The 21,983-nt window shown below is 38.6% G+C and overlaps 1 protein-coding gene across 1 annotated transcript in view; it reads left to right on the plus strand.

The window, feature by feature from the left end:
• NELL1 (neural EGFL like 1) overlaps positions 1-21,983 on the plus strand; it is a 304,211-nt gene that overhangs the window by 75,212 nt on the left and 207,016 nt on the right. The window contains exons 8-11 of the mRNA XM_050897767.1: positions 413-547; positions 1,406-1,508; positions 4,993-5,066; positions 11,841-11,940. Coding sequence (XP_050753724.1) covers positions 413-547; positions 1,406-1,508; positions 4,993-5,066; positions 11,841-11,940 — 412 coding nt within the window. The remainder of the gene's footprint in view (positions 1-412; positions 548-1,405; positions 1,509-4,992; positions 5,067-11,840; positions 11,941-21,983) is intronic.

Consider the following 21,983-nt stretch of genomic DNA (forward strand, 5'->3'; position numbering starts at 1 on the left):
TTAACAGTGATGAGATGGGGATGATTAGGAAAAGTCAGTCTGCCAGTCTTCATGCTTTTTGACTTGTAATCAGGTTGGTGAGCAATTAAGAATTTTTTTTTTTTTTTTTAAAACAATTGTAGTTTGTGTACTTTTGGTAGTACCCAGACATTCCTGAGGGGTTCTTAGTGGGGTTTGGTGCAGTACAAGAGACAGTTGCATGAGTCATAAACTGCTGTAAGTTAGCATGGATAGCTCCGTCAAAGTCTGAGGAGTAGGGTTAGTTTATACCTGCTGACGTCCTCGTTCAGTGTTTCGAAGATTGTAGTCAAACTTGGCTAGGCTAAAAATAAGTATACTGCTTTCTCATATTTGCTTTTTTAAATCATGTGTTTGAATTGCAGAAATCTCATCAAGTTACTTTCATTTATAGTTAAATTATGCAGAAACAAGACTGAGTCAATTGGAAGACTGTCACTGTGAGAAGACTTGTCAAGTAAATGGATTGGTCTATAGAGACAAAGACTCATGGGTTGAAGATGATCACTGCAGGAATTGCACATGCAAAGTAAGAATTTCTAAAGAGTTTAAGGAGTAGGACCTAATTAAAATGTGCAAATGGTCTTTGAATACATAATGTTAACTCCGAGAATTATTATGGTTTTAGTATGCATCTAGTGGCAGTATGAACAATAGGGAGAGAAATGGTAAAATAAATAAATAAAAATTTGACATTGCTTATATGCAAGCTTCATAAATAAAATCTGCTTTCCCTTGACAACGTTTTCTTATTTGTTCTAATTATATCTGTGAGGACTTTACGGTTTTGGGGTGAAAGCGTGGCATTGTCTGTGTTTGGTTTGGAATTGCTTTCACTGTGGTAGTTTTTTCAAAAAGGAAGCATTATCTTAATAGTATTCGTAGATGCTTAGTTGTATCTTGCATGGTAACAACATGCAGATTCTGTTTTCAGTGTTTATCACTGAAAAACCGAGGAACAGAAGAGAATTAGTATGTAAATCTTGTCTCGCTGAAATTATTTGATAAATATCTGACGAGAGTCTTTGTTTGCTCAAGAAAATAGAAAACTGATTGTTAAAAATCTCAAAGATGATTGGCACAGCCTGCAGAAAGTGGTGCTTATGTTCTTGTAAAGATGGGCTTATGTTTTCCACTTCATGTGCTTTGCTCGGGGAAAGCGGGGTAAAACCAGTAATGTGTATCAAAATGGGGTGGTTCACCTTCAGATGCATTTTGATTCAAGTTTGTAGTTTGATAGGATTAAACTTGTTACTGAAGGATGTGTCTGTAATCCACAATGCTATTTTCATTTACTTAAATAGTTTTTGGTCTTCTGTGTTTTGTATAAAATACTCACTAATTACAACAGTCGTAGCTGAGTTTTGTCTTAAAAACCTTTGCTTAGAGTGGTGTTGTGGAGTGCCGAAGGATGTCCTGTCCCCCTCTCGATTGTCCTCCTGATGCTCTCCCAGTGCATGTGGAAAGTCAGTGCTGCAAAATATGCAAGGGTAAGTACATCACACAGACCTTTTAGTTTCACCCTCTATTTAAGCAGAGTTAAACTTGTCCTGAAAGCAGGTGCATTTTATAATGACTTCCATAGGTCCGGATAATTCAGGTAACATGAGTCACAGTGGCAAACTTGATTTAAGAAGAAAATAAATAATTGCTGAGAAATGAACAAGCATTGCAAATTTCTAACATTCTCTTTTTACCTATTGTCAGTGTAAAATTATTCATCTACTTGTTTGCGGCTCAGAAGCCTTACTTGGCTTCGGCTTGTATCTCCTGTTGATGTTGAGGAGCATCGAGCCTATGGTCTGAACTTTCTGTGAAGATGAGTAATAAACTGAGCTGTTATTTTTTTTGCCTATCTTTTATTTTGGGTTGGAAGGTTGTTCTTTAAAATAAACATGACAGAATTTCAGACCCTGGGTTAGTATCACTGTGGAGTGATAGTTTGCTGTAATGAATTTCAAAATAAATTCCTGAGAGGAAAGAAAAAAAAAAAGTAAATTTTGTGATCAGTGTTATTGTCAGCTTTCAGTTCCTTCTTCTGGAAATGAAAGCTGTAAGTATCATTCCTGGAAAGAATATTCAATATTTGTTGCCTTAATAGTAGTACAAGGAACAAAGACAATTTATATATGGAAATTTTAGCTGAATACTGATGCCAGTCTTACCTTAAGAAGCACAAATTATCTTCCCCCCCCCCACGTTCTTGGAGACTAGTAAACTTCATGCATGAGTTCTTCAATAATTCAGTAAGACAGAGGTGTGAATTATTTTAAGATTTATTAGGAAAATAATAACACTTTTTTTAGCTTTGTCACCCTTGTTCAGTCATTGAATTCATTAGTCCTATGCACAAATGTCCTTTAGCTGTGATTGTGCACTTGCTCTTGTTTACTCATGTCATCTCGTTTCTCTCAGCTATATGTCGGCATGAGTATTCTGCTTACTAAAAGATGTTTATGAACAGAGTACTTGGCTGGTAAAGTGGCCATACTGGCCTGTATTTTTTGTCTCAAAATATTTTTATTTGTAACGTTGAGAGTCTAGAAAGTTCTTTCGTGAAATTGGATGCTTCTCTTGACACTCCTTTGCTGACATGCATGTATGCACAACGGTCAAAATCTGACACAAAGGAATCGTAAGGCACAAAATTGTAGATTCAGTGCATATCCCCATGAGTAAACTGTGTTCCTGTTATTTGTAATGGAAAGATGAACAATCAAACTTGCCTTTTGTCAGAGATTGGCACAAACTTGACTCGTTATTCTGACAAGAACTCAGCATGTCAGTCAATGGGAAGAGATGTATGGAAGTTGATTGAAATTGATTGTAAATGCCAGCTCCTTGACAGAATGATGTGCTAGGGCCACAGTCAGTCACTTTTGGGTAGATAGTAGTAATTGCGGAGGCTTTCCAAAGAGCTGCACTGCAGGTGTTAATTTCTCCGTGCTTTTCCTATTTAGCTCTGATAGAATCATCAGTTGTAATTTGCTGTCTCTGGGGATTATTGAATGGCTGGATTATTGAACAGTTTCCTGTCTTAGCTGAGGGTTAACGAACAAAGTAGCTCTAATGTCTGATATGTGAAGGGTTTTAAAAATGAGGCGGTTCTGTTTTGATCCCTGCCATCTTGTGTTAGCCTTTCAACTAGTATTTGACAAAAGCCTATAATTTTGTTTAAAATCTTATAATTTTTCTGAGTTGTGCATTAACTTGCTTTCTGGTTTGTCCATTCTTTTGTTAAAAGCAGTCGTGTCAGGAGAATAGACAGAAAGAAAAAGGAAATTTCTCTAATTCATTTTCTCCCAAAAATAGTTACTGGGTTTCCTAATTTAAACAAAGCTTCCTGATCTGAAGTTTTCTTCATAAGTGAGATCGCAACAACTCAGACATAAAAACTAGGGCAGCTTTAGAAAAATGAAGAAAGCTAGGATACCAAAAGGAAGAAGTCTGTTTTTTAAAGGTGTTGTTGATGATGAAAACTGAGTTCTTCTGAAAATCTTGCACTCTCATTTTTGGTTTTGGGTTTTTTTTTAACAAATGAGCATTTTCAAGAGTGTAAGTTTAAACAAAAAGTCCTTAGAAGCAAATTTATATCTGAAAGTTTATGAAGATTGATCTAGCAGTCCTTTATGTTTAAAATTCGGGAATCAAACTGGCTATGACAGTTGCTGCTGTGGAATACTCCTATTGGTATCACCCGTAAGGGGTACACACACATGCATGTGAAAGTGCTTGGTTCTCTTACCTTGGTATTCAGGAGAGAAATTGAGGTAAAACAGTGACTGGATAGTCTGTGACTTTTTTTTTGAGAACTGAGTACTGTGAACACTACCACTTTCACTGTGCATGTGCCTTGAGCCAGGAAACTTTTAAAGCTTTGTTCAATTGCAACATAGGATTCGTACCTTTTAGTTCTCCTTTTGGTGTCATAGGTCAGGCTGTTATTGGTCAAGCACAGAGAGAGCTGAAACAGCACAACAAAAAGTTAGTTTAGGAGTGTTTAGCATTGATCTTGTTAGTAATGTAGAGTGCCTTTATGATGGAGACTTGATTTGTGTAAGATCATAATAGCCCAACTGTTCTCTTTGATGGATTTACTGTCCTCCTCTGGAACTGGAATTCAGACATCGAGTTCCAAGAGGACTGTGATAGTTATGGTAATACTTGATGGAGCTGTGTGGTGCTGTGGCCCTGCTGGAGGTTACCTCCTTCTTCACGATGGCAGTAGTCCTAAGCTAAGCTAGTTGACTTTGCCTTGAAATGAATGAGGAGTGCTCACATGTTTTAGTCTGTTGGTTTGGTTGTGGAGCTGGTTATCTTTAGCAGAAGGATCAGACTTCAGACAAGAATTTTTTAGTAGGAGCTTTCAGTTTCATGGGAAATCTGCTTATTTCATGTGTGCTTTAAGAATATTTTTCTGAAATAGATTTTTACAGTTTGTTGATTCAGTACAGTCATTTGCTGCATCTAATCCATTTTTGCAGTGCTCCAGCAAGTTGAAGAGTTCACCTTTGTGCCCACAAAAAATGTGAAGGTTTAATTGAAATCTGTGCTATATTATTCTCTTGATGAACAGTACGCTAATAAATGTCTCCAGTTCTTTTAGTGAGTCATGAAGACCTCTAGTAACACAAATACTGTAGCTAATCTACAGAATGTCAGTAATGAAAATAATTTCTATCGAATACTAATGAATTTGGTCCAGTATGTATTGTCTTATTCCTTCTCTTTAGTTTGGGTAGAGATGCTACTTGCTCTTAAAATGAATTTATTGTTAGCTACTTTGTTTGTAATTATATATAATACTGACTTCTGATGAAAGCAAAATGCATCATGTTTTTAGCATATTCATATTTTTTCAGTGTATGTGAATACTGGTTTTACTTTTGTTTCATACCTTGCATTTGTTTACTACTTAAGTACTGATTTAATTTATTTATTTTTAATCTCCCTCCTTCTCCTCTCAAATTACAGCAAAGTGTATCTATGGAGGCAAAGTTCTAGCAGAAGGGCAACGAGTATTAACCAAGAGCTGCAGGGAATGTCGAGTAAGTTTCAGTTGTATAAACTTTTCCTGATTTTAAATGTACGTGTGGTGTTCAAAAGTGACAATGATAAGTTAGTGCATTTCTTTAGGCTTCCTTCATGCAAATGTGACATCTGTTGTCTTGAAAAGGTGACCTTGAAGTCAGTGAAAGCCACAAATTCGAAAACAAGGCAGGAATATTACCCTTGCAGGGTAATAAAAACATGGGCAAAATGACTTGGAGGGATGTTTTCTCTTTTATCTCCGCTTTCATGAGCTCTAGAAAAAGGCAGCAGCATCTTAAGCCAGTTACTAATTTCAGCCAAATTGCTAAAATTTGAAGCAACCTGGCTTATGTTGTTTGCGTTACTCTAGATTTTCCCTGGTATTATTTAAACTATATGTAGCCCTGCTAATAATTGAGGTAAATTACTAAGTATTGGACTGGACTGGGGTCTTTCTTGGTAAGTTCATAACACGGACAACTACAGTCAGTATTTAAGAACACAGGTAAATGGAGGCTGTGTTAGACAGGAACGTTCAGGGAGTGTTAGTGAATATGAGTGTGCTACGTGGTGTGTAACTGTGGCAGAAACCAGTTGTTGTCAAGACTAACCTTATAAGAAGAAGAGAGCAGTGGTAGATGATTATAAAAGGCCCATTGCTCTGCTGAGACATGTATTTGTTGTGAGTATGCGTGTGCTTTAAATGTGATTTATCACTTCAGAAAGGCACAGCTATTTTAAATACATTTGCTCTCACATGTAATTTTCAAGTATTTTTGGTTTTGCATCTTGTTGAATTTGTAGAGGGGGAAGGGTGATAAAGGGGAGGCTTACAAATGTTATTGACAGATCAGTATGCTAGAACAATTATGAAAAACATTTGGAAAAGATTACAATGATCTGGTTATTGTTGTGCTTGTAGCTGAGTGTACAGAGTAGCAATTTTATGTTCACTAATGGAAATGGACAATAACTGGTTGCAGATGTTGTGAAGGCAGCTTGTTATGCAGAATTACCTTGCTGTTGTTAGTGTTTAGCTGTATAGGGGTGCTCAACATTGTATGTACAAATACGTGGGCAAGGTCGTTGCCTTGAAGACAGACTAAGGTGCCTGTTATTTATAATATGACATAGAATGTTTATTTGGGAGGGAAAGCGCCTATGAAATAAGATGAGAACAGGAGGATTTTCACATTAAAGTGAAAGCAGAGTGATCTGAATTATGTCTGTGGAACTTCTCTGTGCTATAAATAAGAGCATTATATTCATCGTTATCAGTATGATAATACATTCATGAAGATTAAAAGCAAACACTGACCATCAAATAACTGTCATATTAGTAACGACTAAAATAATAATGAAAAGAGCTTTTGCATTTTACTTATTGTTAAAGGAAATTGATATGGCAATGCTAACTGCAGTAACGTTGGAGTTTGTATTATTTACATCTTAATGGAGAGTATTGATAAGTATTTGAAACAGCATCTGTGAATGCGATACTATGAAAAAAATGGGTCCATGCCTCAAAACAAAAAAGCTATTTCCACAGCTGTGTTTCAAGAAGACATTAAACCTCACTGGCAAAGCTTGTCATTCTGAGTAGGGAGAGTTTTTAAGTGGGTGCTTACCTCTGCTTCTATGAGACGATGTGTCTCCAGACAGGAAGTTCATTCAATGTGTCTTCAGCATGAGCTCTTAAAGCTGTAGGCAAAACACCTACTTATTTACTGCCTCGATTAGGAATGCTCGCTAGATGAAGGATGAATGAGGATGAGTAAACTGTGGCTGTAGTCATTGTTTTCTATCCCGTGCGGGTCTGCTGGTGGACAAGGTGTTGTATGAATAAAGGAAGGGCTTTGTGCTAGGACTATAAAAAAATTTAATATGCTTTAATTTTCCAGACTTGAAAAACAGACATCAAAAGCTGTTGATCCATGAAGTAATACAATACAGGGTACACATCAACTGTCAATTTATTAGTGTTGATAAAGAAGACTTAAAAATCTTGGGGAGTAGCCGTTGTGTCTGTAAAGGAGGATGTATTTGTAGGTGGGGTAAGGTCAAAAAGATAAAGTTGAAATTGCACATTTCAATTTTTATTTGAAGATAGATATTTTATTCTTTGCATAGCTACTGATCCAAGCTTAAGAGGCTTTTAACTTTTGTATTTTTTCCATCTAACAAAAATAATAATAATAATACTGATGGATCCAAACAGATCAAAGATCTTCTTTATCAAGCTGCGAGCAGGTTTTTTTTATTTCTGAAAACTAATCCAGACTAAAAATGTATTTATGATGCACATCCTCTTAGCCGTAAGCACAGATGTTACTGATGGACAGCCATTCCCAGCTGGAATCCTGCCCACAAACACTCTCTAGATTAATCTACAATGACAAAATGACAAAATTGGTGCACAGGTGTTTCTAAGAATCACAGAACGGTTCAGGTTGGAAGGGACCTCCGGAGGTCATCTTGTCTAACTCCCCTGCTTGAGCAGGGCCACCTAGAGCCAGTTGCCCAGGACCATGTCCAGATGGCTTTTGAATATCTCCAAGGATGGAGACTCCACAACCTCCCTGGGCAACCTGTGCCAGTGCTCGGTCACCCTCACACTGAAAAAGTGTTTCCTGATGTTCAGATGGAACCTTCTGTCCTTCAGTTTGTGCCCATTGCCTCTGGTCCTGTCACTGGGCACCACTGAAAAGAGCCTGGCTCTGTCCTCTTTGCACCTTCCCTTCAGGTATTTATATCCATTGGTGAGATCCCCCCTGACCCTTCTCCTCTCTAGGCTAAACAGTCCCAGCACTCTCAGCCTTTTCTCCTGCGAGAGAAGCTCCAGTCCCTTCCTTATCCTTGTGACCCATGGCTGGTCTCTCTCCAGTTGTTCCATCTCTCTCTTGTACTGGGGAGGCCAGAATTGGACCCAGCACTCCAGGTATAGCCTCACCAGCGCTGAGCAGAGGGGAAGGATCACCTCCCTTGACCTGCTGGCAATACTTTGCCTAATGGAGCCGAAGTTACTGTTAGCCTTTTTTGCCTCAAGGGTACATGGCTGGCTCGTCTTCAACTTGGTGTCTGCCAGGACCCCCAGGTCCTTTTCTGCAAAGCTGCTTTCTGGCAGGGTGACCCCAGCATGCATTGGTGCACGGGGTTGTTCCTCCACAAGTGCAGGGCTTTGCACTTCTCCTTGTTAAACTCCTTGAGGTTCCTGTCGGCCCATTTCTCCAGTCTGTTGAAGTCCCTCTAAAAAATGCAAGTGTGTTTGTGCTTTAGAAAACTGCACCTTTCTGCATTCAATAAGTGGTTATTTTGGTTTGTGGATTTCACCCATATGGTGACGTGGCTCATTTGAAGTCAATGGAAAGGATTCTGTAACTTCTGTTGGATTGGGAGTTTACTGCTGGTCAGCTGACTTTGGGGTTAATGCCTGTGAACGGCATGATGCCTGTTCATAACTGGACGACGTGTTTGACGGTAAAGGGTACAAGAATAAATTCCTCTTCATTAGTGCTGGGAGCGGGCAGTCAGAGAGTGCCGTACAAATGCCAGGGCTCCACTGACTTTCAGGAAGCTTGACTAAAAAGTTTTTCATAAAGATAAGAAACTATGTGGTTCCTAGAGTGAGAGCTAAGGATGCTATTTGGAACTTTCTCCTGAAAGGCTGATCAATAACAGCTAAAACAAGAGGGGGGAAAAACCCCCAAACAACAACAAAACCCCAAAATAACCTTCTGAAATCTTGCTATTATTTTCCAAAGCTGGTCATCTGAGATGAGCTATTTGTGGTTCAGATTTTCACTGCATGTCACTGATTAGGCTTATAGCCAATTCTTTTTTATGTACTTACCTTTGTAATTACAAGAAATTTAATTATCTTCTTGTAAATGTTTGACTCCAGATCTCATTCTTTGTGGATTGTATGTCACAGTTGGAGCTTGACCTATTTATTCCAGAAGAATGTCTTTTTGACATCTATTTCTGTCCAGATTCTATGACTACATATGTGAATTGAGTATAAAAAGTTAGTACTTTTTCTAAGGCTGCCTGAAGCAATAATCCTGAAGTGTGAACTATTCTTACTTAGTGGATAAAATCTGAAATTTAATGATGATAATTCTTATAATTGGATCTGTACTGCTTCATAACATTGATTTTAATCCAAAGAATACTCAACATGGAAACATTTTAATTGTTTTAAAACTTAATTGCAAATATGTTTGATTTGTTTTCCCAAGATGCAAATTCTGCAGAAAATGGGAAACTTAGGGAAATAAAATCTTACTGTCACTAAATTAATGGAATTCTCAATTGGTGGGTTTTTTATCTCCTTGTGATTCACTCAGAAGGTGTGAGCTTGGATTGAATTTGTCTTTAGCTTTTTGACTCATCCTGATCACTGATTTGACTTTCATACGATTTCTTGATTTCTTGCCATCTTTTTGACCAGATTTATTGTCAGTCAATGCTTTTTGTCCATATGTTGACATACTGTACCCTTTCTGCTGCAATTGTCTTGTCTGAGCTTGAATAGGCGATGAGTTATAGCTAGAGCTTTTCCAGCTGGTAGTTTGATAACATGATATTAAATGACGGCTCAGCGTGTCTGGTTCTTTTATCACCTTTGCTGCTGCAGTTGCACAGGCAACCGGGGGGGATTCCTCCCTTTCACTTACGGAAGTGAGATCAGAAGGAGACCTAATACCTCCATTAACTTCACTGTTCTTGTGTGGGCACTTGTTTCAATGATGCATGCTGTATGTGATACTGTAGGGAGCTGCTTTTTTTTATTAAAAAAAAAAAACAAAACCCTGATGCCTGTGGGGTTTTTTTTATATCATTTTGCATCACAGCAACTGATGCAACTTGCCAGTAAAGACAGTTGGGAAGCGAGAAAAATGACTTGGCCCTGCTTAGCCTTAAGATTGCAATCTCAAGGGCAGTGACTAGGAGTGATTGTAGAACGGTTAGTTTTGCATTCCCTGGGTCTGCTGCACTTCTCAATTGTAAGTCCTGCTAGCTGCCGGGCACCTTGTGCATCATTTGCACCTTGTAGACTCAGCAGGCATTTCTGCGTTCATAACTGCGTAGGGCAGCTTGATGCTGAGAGAGCTAATTCTAGAGCCTGAAGTGACGTATCAGCGTGGCATGGCTGGTGAGGGTAATTACCAGCAAGGGTTTTACCTGTGCTGGTTCTGGCACCTGAGCTAGTGTTTTGGCATGGTGTGGCACAGTGTATTGTAGATATGAAAGCAAGTTTCTGGCTAGCAAGGGTGTCTCTATATAGGAGTGTTTCTTCATACAGAGTAGACACATAGGTATTGTCAATATCATCTGCTCAAAGTCACGTATCTGATCCCTCAGATTATGAGAATGGTGGTTTTAATAACATATTTTGTCTTTTTTTGGTACTGGTTTTCCTCTGCTTTCTTAGCCCTAGATGTGTTTAGATCATATTTTTAAACTTTTCTCTGCAATCATGATAGCTAGAAAATGTAGTTTATTTCTTTGAAGAAAACAGAAATTCTCATTCCATCTTTTTGTTCCACCATCTGAGGCATCACGAAAAATATTTTAGGAGGACTGGAGACTAGATTCGTATGAAAAAGGTGTATTGGCAATATAGCAGGCTGCCTGCTTTCTTAGTGGAGTTTCGCAGCTCTTTAGAAAATGGGATTACTCAGGTGTGGCCAGTCCTGTGGGATAGTTATTGTAGCTCCTACTGCGCAAAAATCCTGGTTGTTAATCTCTGCTCCACTTGCCGGTTCACAGTGATGGCATAGCTGCAGAAGGGATGTGGAAGAAGTAAGTTATGGTATGGGGAAGGCTGGAGGGGGATAAGGGAAGAGAGGACGCTATTTTGGGACAAGATGTTAACAAACTACTAACTGAAGAGCAGGACAGCTGTTTGGTCTGGAGATATGGTGAAGCTGATTTTCCTGGACGGGAAGAAGATGGAGTAAAATTTGGTGTAAAATCTCCCCAGAAAGGCTCTGTCTCTGTTACTTTAGAAAATTGCTACCAGCAACTAGACCTTCTATGCACAGTCTTACTCTAAATCTAGCAGAAATCAAAATCATAGAAATGTCTTGACCTGGGTTTACATTTGATACAGCAATTTCTATATGGAAACCTCCAGATGGGGTTTCTGCTTTGCCATACCTTTGAAGTACCTAATTTTTGGAAATTAGGTGATCAGTAATTCTAAAGAACAGACACTTTTAATTGGACACAGCAGAACAACACATGACACTTGAAAATGTTGGTCTTCTATCTGCTGTGTTTGTTTGAGTTGAATAACTTATCAGTGAGTTATGTAGAATATGAAGTAAGAGGAGTAAAACTTGGACTTGCATAAAGCAGGAAGACTGTCTTTAACAAAAACCTGGATTGAAATTCTTTAATTCCTTCAAATACTTGGAAGGAAAACAACTATACTTGGAGACAATGTATTTGGAAAAACTACTATAGCATTTTGAGCTTAAGTGCCTCTCTCCTCCTCCTCTCTCCTCCTCCTCTCTCCTCCTCTCTCCTCCTCCTCTCTCCTCCTCCTCTCTCCTCCTCCTCTCTCCTCCTCCTCTCTCCTCCTCTCTCAGCTCTGGGCATAGAAATGTCCAAGCAGATTAGATTAGTTTTGATGTTATGCTGTAAAGAATGAATTTAACTTGCTGCCTGCTAGTTTACCAGTGTTGTTACTAGAGATTGCCAGAATGATAGATTGAAAATTATGTGATCCTTGCTATTGCGCATGTTTTCATCAATGTCATGTTTTAAAATTTTTTTATTTTCAGAATGGAGTTTTAGTAAAAGTAACAGAGACTTGTCCACCATTGAACTGCTCAGAAAAAGATCACGTTCTTCCAGAGAACCAATGTTGCAGTGTTTGTAGAGGTAAGCCAGAGACTATGCATGCTTGGAAGGAATGTAAGTTGCTGATTCAGTGGGGGGACACACTGGAAGGAGCAATTCCTTTTTAATAAGATATTAGGTACCTCTATAAACTTGAGTCTATAATTAGCCTTCACGTAAAACCAGTCTGTGATATTCCTTTGGGTAGAAGACTTACCAGATACAAAGCTGTAATTGCTTTGAATTAGAGAGAGGGAGGGAGAAAAGGAAGAGTTGGGGGAGAAAGGGCCCAGTATCTCTTAATAATTCCCATTAGGAAGAAGTTACATTTGAAAAAGATCTTTTATCTTTTAAACTTGCAACTGCACTGAATGTACAGGGTTTTGGAAATGGGTTTTTAAGCTCTCTATTTTAAAATCACAATAATAATGTTAAGGTTCCAGTATTTGGAGGTTGATTTAGATCTGAGCTCTCTCAGGACTCGTTTATGAATTAAGCTGGACAATTACAGAATAAAAATGAAAAAATAACCTTAGAGCCCAGAACCCCATTTTTCCTCCTTGCAGCGGGGTGTTGAGATGCAGGTTCCTCTTGCTTGTTCCCTTTCAGCCCTGGTGAATCCTGGTTGCGTGCTGGACTAGACTGAACAAGCCATAGCTGAAATGTTAGTCGAGGAAATCCCCTTAAATGAGAAAAATGCAGATATCACAAGGCTAGAGAACTCAAACAAGCTTTCTTCTTAAAGTGTGTTGTTAATCAGTGAGCTGTTGGGTGAAAGGTGTTAGAATAGTCATTCCCTGTCTACGTCTGTATCGTACCTCTGTTCCACACCTCTCCCTTGCTGCTGAGTCTCAGCTGAGCTTAAGGGGAGCCTGGTCTCTCAGAGCAGGACTTGCGTGTCAGCCTTTAGTGACGCACCTCAAGCGAGAGGTGTGCCAAAGGAGCATTAGACATTTCCAGGCTTAGATGGTTATTGGGGCCTGCTGGACTGCTTGTCTTGCCTGTATGTAAATTCCTCCAGTGTCATTGTGGATGCCAATGCAGGGACTTTGAATCTGTCCATTAGCCAGTAAATATTAATTAATAAATATGCAGAGTTAAATATTTACTAAGGCCTTGAACTTGCAAGCATATGCACGTGGTTGCAGGGGCCAGGACGTTTGAGCTATTTAAGCAAGCAGTAAATGTTGCTGCTTTGTCCCTCGGAGGGCTCAATGTCTTCACGATACTTCTTAACAGACGGCCCAGCTTGATGTAGGGCAGTACTGAAAAAATTATCTTCATTACTTAAAAGCATTAGAAATCTGAAAGCTTCAAAGTTGATAAAAGATAAGTTCTGTAATTATTCAGTTCTATACTATTGTTAATGATAGGTACTCTTTTTAGATATTAATCCCCAAACTGGTTTTATTATTTATAAAATAGCATGAATATGTATACTTGTGTGATGGTCTCTAGAAGCAAAGGAAGGAATTGTACTTTCACTTCCTATGAATTCTGATACATGGTGCTTTCAAATTGATACATTAAACTTCCACTTCAGTTCTGCTTTAGCTGACTGCTAAAACAGTACCACCTCCTTTTGTATTTCATCTTCGTTTTTTAAAATTCTTTTGAAAATTATGATTAAAGATATGATCAATTTTGTCAACTTTACAAAGGCATAAATTGAAGTTAGCACTCCTAAATTGCTTTTTATATCTTGAAATAGAATATATGCTGCTTGATGCTTTTGCTTCAGTTGCACGCAACCCAAAGTGGTAGTATATAATTTTATCATACGTAGAGTGCTAGTGTTAGAAATGGATATTTATTAAGAATTCCGTATTTGATACGGGTTTTATCATGCAAACAGGTGCCCTCTGATATGGCAGGGAGTCCATAGCCTATGGTCCTGTCCTGTGCCAACATGTCCTTTACTGCAAAAGGATAGAGTGCTTCTCTGTTTTGCAATAATGACCTCTTTCAGAGACTATATTCGGCTTTTATTGTCCAAGCAATAGTAGTGAGGAAGAAATATTGTAGTAAATATAGTCCTGAGTAATCAGAGCATTTATTGGAAGCTCACATGGATCATTTGCACATCATGTGCCCATTTCACATTATGTGCATGATGATACAGATAATTCTTTGCATTAGCTCTTAGCTAGGCCTTTAGTTAGTCAACAGGATGATTAGTAAGCATTTACTAGTAATGTTAAGTGAGAACAATAATTCTATGTAAAGTTTGTCAGTGCATACTAGTGACTGGTAGGTTCTGGTTTTGTATCAGTTTGTGTTTTCTTTAGTATCTAGTTGTGGAAACAGAAAACTACTGAATTTCATGTTCTGTCGAATTATGGAATACCTTTGCTGAATTGGGCAAGGGTAGGAGGTTTGCAGCTTGTGCTTTTCTGGCTGCAGCAAAGGAACTTCCATTTAATGAAAGGATAAATGTGAGGGATCAACAGAAGGAAAAAAAACATAGAGAAATGTGGAAACTTCATGATGCTGTGGTATGAGACTGTACCTTCTTCAGGGATCTCTCTAATATCTACTACAATAATAGATAAGTGCCTAAAATAAAATAAGGTATGCAAGGAAAGAAAGAAATCTGTGGTGTTTATGGTGATGGAAATTGCGAGTCAGCAAAGGACTGAGCTGAATACTATAATGTACCCAGCTGGTGGGCTTCCTAGATAGTCATTATTGTTTGTAAATGGTTAGAAAAGTAAAGACAGCAAATAATACCTTTTCTTCTTCAGGTTTGCTACATGAGTTTATAGTATAGCAAAAGCTAATATATTGCTAAAAGCCAATTTCTACATTTCAGTAAAATGATTGTATAAGGTGTACAGCAAGGCAGGCGTAGTATGGAAGAACTCTGCTGTACAATGACAGCTTATTTTTGTGATTTGATGTACCTGAATGCAAAAATGGGCCTCATCAGATCTGTATATAGGATCTATCCTTGAATGTTATGTAGAGTATACCTAGTTTTGCCCTTCATCTGTGTGCTTTAATATAAATGTCTGCTTAAACTGTGTGGCTACTTTATACTTTTCAGCAGGAGAATGTGGTATTATGAAGCTCTCTTTTTAGGCTTACAGAAATTTTAGTTAATTTCAAAATTTTACCAAGAATCATTGTGTAATAAAATATATTTTTTACTACTTTTTTGAGAATCAGTCATTTTTCTTACAGCGTGCCTGCTACATTTTTTATAGCCTAGGGACAAATCTAATACAAAAAATAGTGTCATAAAAGTGTTTTATTGTTCCCTTTAGCTGTTTTTCTCCTTGCCAAAGACAGTGTATAATTTTGAAAGAGTGGCTTTTTCGTCTTTTGAATGAGTGATTCAAATAAAGTTTCATGAGAGAATTTTTATGTTGTTATGCTCACAATTTTAGTATGTAAGAATAGCCTTAATAGCCCTAGCAGCTTCAGTCATGCTCTCCTTAAAAGAGAGTGTGTGAGGAAATAATGAAGTAGTGAGAGCTGTTCCGTTTCTGGAGAAAGTAATTTTTATTTGCTATCCTGTAATATGGTTTGGCTGATGGATTTAGATTGACTGCTGACGCTGGTTAGCAGGAAGTGGAGAATCCTACTGGTGAGCTGAAGTGTGCATTTTACGGTGGGGAACAGCATTTAAATCTAAAAATCTACCCTCACTTGTATTGCATTGTTTTGTTTTAAGGAGGTTTTGATTTTTTCAATTAGAGGATGAGAAGGCTCTTCAGTTAGCATGTTTCTCATCTCTCCCTGTGTAGGTGTAAAACTGAGTTTTGCTTTCTCAGAAATCGAATGTTTCTCATTCATTGCTGTGAGGTGTGAGTTATTTCAAGGTTTTAGTTTTATTAAGATTTAATGGAGGTTGATAAATATGAATTAGTTTATTTCTAAACATAGTTATAATGTTACTTAGGATTTAGAAGAGCTTTGTATCTGAAAAAATATAAATATTTATAAGCTTGTTAGGCTGTGCAGTACCGTTATTCTAATGCACACAAATAAGCAGTATGTAATAAGGTCTGCATTGATATAGCGGCTTGAAAGAATTTATGAAGTTACTGTTTTATGTCAGACCACTGAGTTCTGGGATCACAGTCTCTGAAGGCGTAAAAACTGCTGTTCAAAGTGCTTCATTGCTTATGACTCATTAAAAACTGCTTCAGATCACAAAAGGGCATAATTGCTAGTGCAAATTTTATGACTCTTCCTATGAGTTGTCCCCCAGATTTACTTTACACATTTATGTAGTAACTGTGGGGTTAAATCATAACAATAGTAAAGATTTTGAGGTTGAAATTACCTTGGACCTTTTGAACATTGCTAATGTTATTAACGGAAGCATCGTCAGTGTTTTTTTTGGAAGCCTCTGAAATGTGAAACAGTGAAATGTGGATTGCTGAAGGGTAGCATCTCGAACAGCAAGAGAACAGGGGTTTTACAGTTTTTGAAGTGAACAGCTAGGAATATTGTAAGAAGTACAGAAAACATTACAGATGTTATAAGGAAACCCTCAGAAAAATGAGAGGCACGTTAGTGTTGCCCATAAAAAGAATAGGAAGATATGGATATAAGATACATTGATTCCAGCTGTAGTCTTGAATGAGTTTTTGCATTCTTCAGTCAATAATTAAGCCAAATTACCAAACATGTTAGGTACTTAAAAAACTGGATGACCGCACAAAACAGCTTAGCATGCTGCTCTAAAAAGTGGATTCTGGGAACTGGAATCTGAAGATGTTGAGAAGCTCGGAAAAATAAGAGCAATGTTCAGGTGTCCCAAAATGCAATAAATGTTTAATTTGGGATAATCTGACTTGGGATCACTAAGCCGTAGCCAATTGTGCAGTTCCCGATGCTGCAGAAGTGATAGTTTTATGTCTGCTAGCATGAAATCTGATTTTTTTTCATAATTGTCTTAGTACATTTATTAATGGTCATTCTACAGTCAGAAGAATGAAGTAGAAAGATACAAATATGTTCTTAAGAAAAATTGGAGCAAACCTTTCAGCGGCCTTGATAAAGGAAGAGAGTAATGTTATCAGAAGTGTTTGGAGAAGGAATAGAGGTCATCAGGCCCATCAAAAGTCTAAACACACTCTTCAATATTTAATTCCCCTATTGGTAGTATCTAATTGTATCTTGAATGTCTTGAATGACTTTGAAGGGCTGTTGTGCACATTTATGACTGTGTATGTGTGGGGAAAATGGTTTCTGACATCTGTTCTGAATATGTTTATCTGTAATTTTAATTCATGCTCACTTGCCTTGTCATCTGTGTTGGCCTGAAATTAGTTTAGATTATCAGAACTATTTAAGATTTTGTGTGCTTCTGTCAAATCCTCTCCAATTCCCTGCTTGCTCAGATGTGATGATTCTATTTTAAGCCATTTCTTATATTTAGAGAAGAGCTGACTGTCTCAGATAAGACTTTGCTGAATATTCTGAAGTCTGAGTAATTCAGTTATTTTCACCTGGGCAATCAGAATGCGTGCCCTCTGCTAGCTGCCACCCATGGTTGAGATTCAGAGATCTCACTGCAGTATCAACGGGTGGTTTTGCCATCTGTGTAGGTATTTTAAAGTGTATTGGGTTTGCGTGGCAAGGTTTTGGTAGCGGGGGGGGAGGGCTACAGGGGTGGCTTCTGTGAGAAGCTGCTAGAAGCTTCCCCTATGTCCGATAAAGTTAATGCCAGCAGGTTCCAAGACGGACCCGCCGCTGGCCAAGGCCGAGCCCATCAGCAACAGTGGTAGCACCTCTGGGATAACATATTTAAGAAAGGGAAAAGAAGTTACAGGGGAGTAGCAGTTGCACCCAGAGAGAGAGGAGTGAGAATATGTGAGAGGAACAACTCCACAGACACCAAGGTCAGTGAAGAAGGAGGGGCAGGAGGTGCTCCAGGCGCCCCAGCAGAGATTCCCCTGCAGCCCGTGGGGAAGACCCTGGTGAGGCAGGCTGTCCCCCTGCAGCCCATGGAGGTCCACGGGGGAGCAGATCTCCACCTGCAGCCCGTGGAGGACCCCACGCCGCAGCAGGGGTTTGCCCAAAGGAGGCTGTGACCCCATGGGAAGCCCGCGCTGGAGCAGGTTTCCTGGCAGGACCTGCGGATCTGTGGCCCCGTGGAGAGAGGAGCCCAGGCTGGAGCAGGTTTGCTGGCAGGACTTGTGACCCCGTGGGGGACCCACGCTGGAGCAGTCTGTTCCTGAAGGACTGCACCCCGTGGAAAGGACCCATGCTGGAGCAGTTTGTGAAGAACTGCAGCCTGTGGGAAGGGCTCACGTTGGAGAAGTTCATGGAGGACTGTCTCCCGTGGGAGGGACCCCACGCTGGAGCAGGGGAAGAGTGTGAGGAGTCCTCCCCCTGAGGAGGAAGGAGCGGCAGAGGCAACGTGTGATGAACTGACCCAAACCCCCATTCCCCATCCCCCTGTGCTGCTCAGAGAGGGGAGGAGGTAGAGAAAATTGGAAGTAAAGTTAAGCCTGGGAAGAATGGAGGGGTGGGGGGAAGGTGTTTTTAAGATTTGGTTTTATTTCTCATTATCCTGCTCTGATTTGACTAGTAATAAATTAAACTAATTTTTCCCCAAGTCGAGTCTGTTTTGCCTGTGATGGTAATTGTTGAAGTGCTCTCCCTGTCCTTATCTCGACCCACGAGCCTTCCGTTTTATTTTCTCTCCCCTGTCCAGTTGAGGAGGGGGAGTGATAGAGCGGCTTTGGTGGGCACCTGGCATCTAGCCAGGGTCAACCTGCTACATAAAGAACCCTATAATCCATTTCACACCAAAGAATTAATAAAAATCAGATGTTTGCATTCTTTTCCATTCTGCTTGCTTGGGGATAAGTAATTGCTCCCGTGAATAGATTGGCCATGAATAGATTGATGTTTAAGTCAGTGCTTAGGTCCCTCCCTGTTTAGTCAGGAATATAAGCATGGTTGTCGCAGTCAGTGGCCCTGTGTGCATTCCTGACTGTTTTGCTGAATAAGAATGAATTAAAATATTTAGCTAAATTAGGTGAATTGGGATTGTTAAACGTGAGAAGAACACAGCTAGCTTATTTCTTCACATTACAGTCCAAATATGAGGTGGCCTTTATTTGCCAGAAGAGCAGGAAAAGCACTCAGGCCCAATATGAACTAAGATAGAGTAGATAGCATTTTATTCCTATCTTGCCTCCAAAACCCCAGCTGGGGAGAATGCAGACCAGGGTCTAAGAAATGCAAGAACCATGCTTCCTTGGTATGCACCTCTCGGCTCTTTTGAAAGTGCTAAATGTGCATCTTCACTGCAAAAGAGAAGTACTTGAAAAAGCCTCTGATCCAATCAACGGTATGCCTACTCTGTCAGAGCACAGTGAACCCTTACTCTTCTATACCATCAAGTAAATTTTTTCTCTGCTGGTTAACCTTAAATTACATTTGTTTTGTAAAACCTTGGTAACATACAGTGTTGTACCACCATGCATGCTCTTAACAGGAATGGCTTCCACTTTCAGAGAGGTATTGAACAGGTTTTCTGAAATGCTATGGGAAATGATGTTGAGTCACTTGTAGTCAGCATTTTTAAAAGGTAGGAAACAGTGTTTCAGAGGTCTTTTATAATAATAAATGCCAAGGCAATCTACAGATGTAGTAGGTGTTCTATCATTGTGTATTCCTAATGAGAGGAGAACAATGAAAAGTTCTTTAGAGCCTCTATGCAAGTTACAGAACTGGAGTGTTATTTTTTTTCTTCTACTTTTTCTTCTATGTTCTTTTAACAGCCTTTAACCTTGAAAACATAAGAAAGAGTCTGATTCTGAATGGAGACAGTTCATATTTGACTTGATAACAAGGGAACAAAAGAAATACATTTTTTTCCAGAGAATTTTTAAAAAAAGGTGACAGCTCTAGTGGTACAAAATGGATAGTTGGGGTAGTCATCATATCTACTGATGAATTTCAGAGGTGGCAAATAAACAGTGAAGAATTCATAGGGCTATGATGTGATATTGAAAACTAATCAGCGGCTTGTGCTTAGCAGAAAGTGCTGTTAGAATGGTTGATGTGGGACTCGGGACTTGTGATGAAAGTTAACCCTGAGAAGCCGTCCCTTTGGCTAATTGTAAGTGTTAAATTTGCTATGAACTGACCACAGGGTAAAATGTTGACTCACTGGGATAAAAAGAGCCTAGAAACAAAGTTTTTTGGTGCAGAAAGTTGTATAAGAACTATTGTAACTAAAACATGCTGAGAAAGATGGAATATTTTTTACAAGTTTGGATGAGAGGGAAATATAAATAAATAAATAAAAACAAAATATCCTTAGACCGTAGTAACAATCCACACTAAATTAAAATGTGGTATTTTTATGGTGCCTAGCTTAACACACTGATATGTTACATCAGTTCTGAGTAGGAGTATCTACCAATAATAATCAAATATAAAACTAATACTGTGTATGAATTCAAAGGAGAATTATTATTCTAAAGAAGCAGGAAATAGACTAGAATGTCATAGTCTTAGGGGAAGCAGTGACAGAGAAAATGTTATAAAACTTGTTGTCTCTTGGATATTATCTAGAATGCCAACAGAATAGTAATCCTGCTTGAGGAGTGTAAATTAGATGCTGAATGGATAAGTTTGGGGAGATGGGTTCTAGTGTTCGGTTTCGATTGTAATTATAAAGGCAAAAATGAGAAGTCAAATACTGTGATTGCATAAATGGCTAAAGGCAGTGCAACTGCGCCCTTTTTTACCAGTATAAAATGTACCCAGGCTTGACAAGGCTGTATCTGGAATACCTGAGTGGTTTTTACCAGACAGTAAAATAAATGAAGACTAGAAGGGATATCTGCAGTTTTCATTAACAGAGATGGTTCTTTTTTGCAAGTTGGATTACAATGAAAGAACGAGCTAACTGAGCACAAGGAAGATACCTTGGTTGTTAATAAAATTAATCTGAAGTTTAAGTGTAGAGTTCAACGTTGACGCTGAGAAAGTGTCCTCCTTGCTAACAAGTGTTACTTTTTTTTTTTTAAATGACCTCACAACCCAACGTTAGATGATCAGACTTATAAAGTTGGAGTGCACTAAAATGACAAAACCTGAGTTTTAAATTAGCATGACTGAAGTGCATGTTTAAAAACAAATTAAAAAAAACCCCTCAATGAACAACAGCTTCAGGATAGCCCTATGAAAATTTGCTTACTGTAGATGAAAACTGTATTTAGTATAAGCTAAAGTCTTCCGAAGTTCCTTAAAGAATATCAAGGCAAGGGATATGAACAAAGATCTGAATCTGTCATTTAGATCTTAGAAGTGCAGGTCATCTTTTCTTAGCTGTCTTTAGGGGATGTTAGGAAAGTTTAGGATCAGTGAGCTAGAACTTTTAGTTTGCTCCTTTATGACCAGGCAGAATTGGCAGAAACTGTTCTTGTATTCATATAAGCACAAGTTGGAATACAAATAGCTGATGGTATGTCTGGGTTTCTGGTTTCCCTCCTTCCAGGAGAGAAAAGTCCAGAAAAAATAACAATTACCAAAATGACTGTTTATATATCTCAGGGAAATAGAAATTGACTCTTGGATATTAATAGAGAAAAATCCATCAAAAATAAACCAATGGGGGAAAAAAAATTCCTATTGTCAAATTCTGTGAGGTAGTTAGTTATCTCTTACAGTACTTCCAGTGGAGTGCCTTTAAAGAGATAAAGTTGCAATTACTTTCACTTTAGACTTCAGCAGAGAGAGATTTTACACATCTTTGAGAAATACTGAAAATCGGGAAGAAAGAACTTCAGCCGGTTGTGCCTTAATAGAAGAAAGTGTGAAAGTTCATCATGTTTGTAGAAATTACTTTGTATGGAATAAAAGAAACTATTCACAAAGAAGCTACTCAGAATTTATGTCAAGGAAAAAGGAGAGATTAATAAAAACTCTCCCCTACAAAACATGATGCATGGATTAATTATAAACTGTAGAAACAGTCCAGGTAGTTTATGATGACAGGATTACAAGGCAGTGCATGAGGTCGTTTTGACTGCCAGTGTAGTTTTGTGTTCTAATGCAATGTCTCATTTTTGCTCTTCTAAAAGCATGCTTGATTATGCATAAGGGAA

Source organism: Gymnogyps californianus, chromosome 5, assembly GCF_018139145.2.
Source record: "Gymnogyps californianus isolate 813 chromosome 5, ASM1813914v2, whole genome shotgun sequence".
Taxonomy (NCBI): domain Eukaryota; kingdom Metazoa; phylum Chordata; class Aves; order Accipitriformes; family Cathartidae; genus Gymnogyps; species Gymnogyps californianus.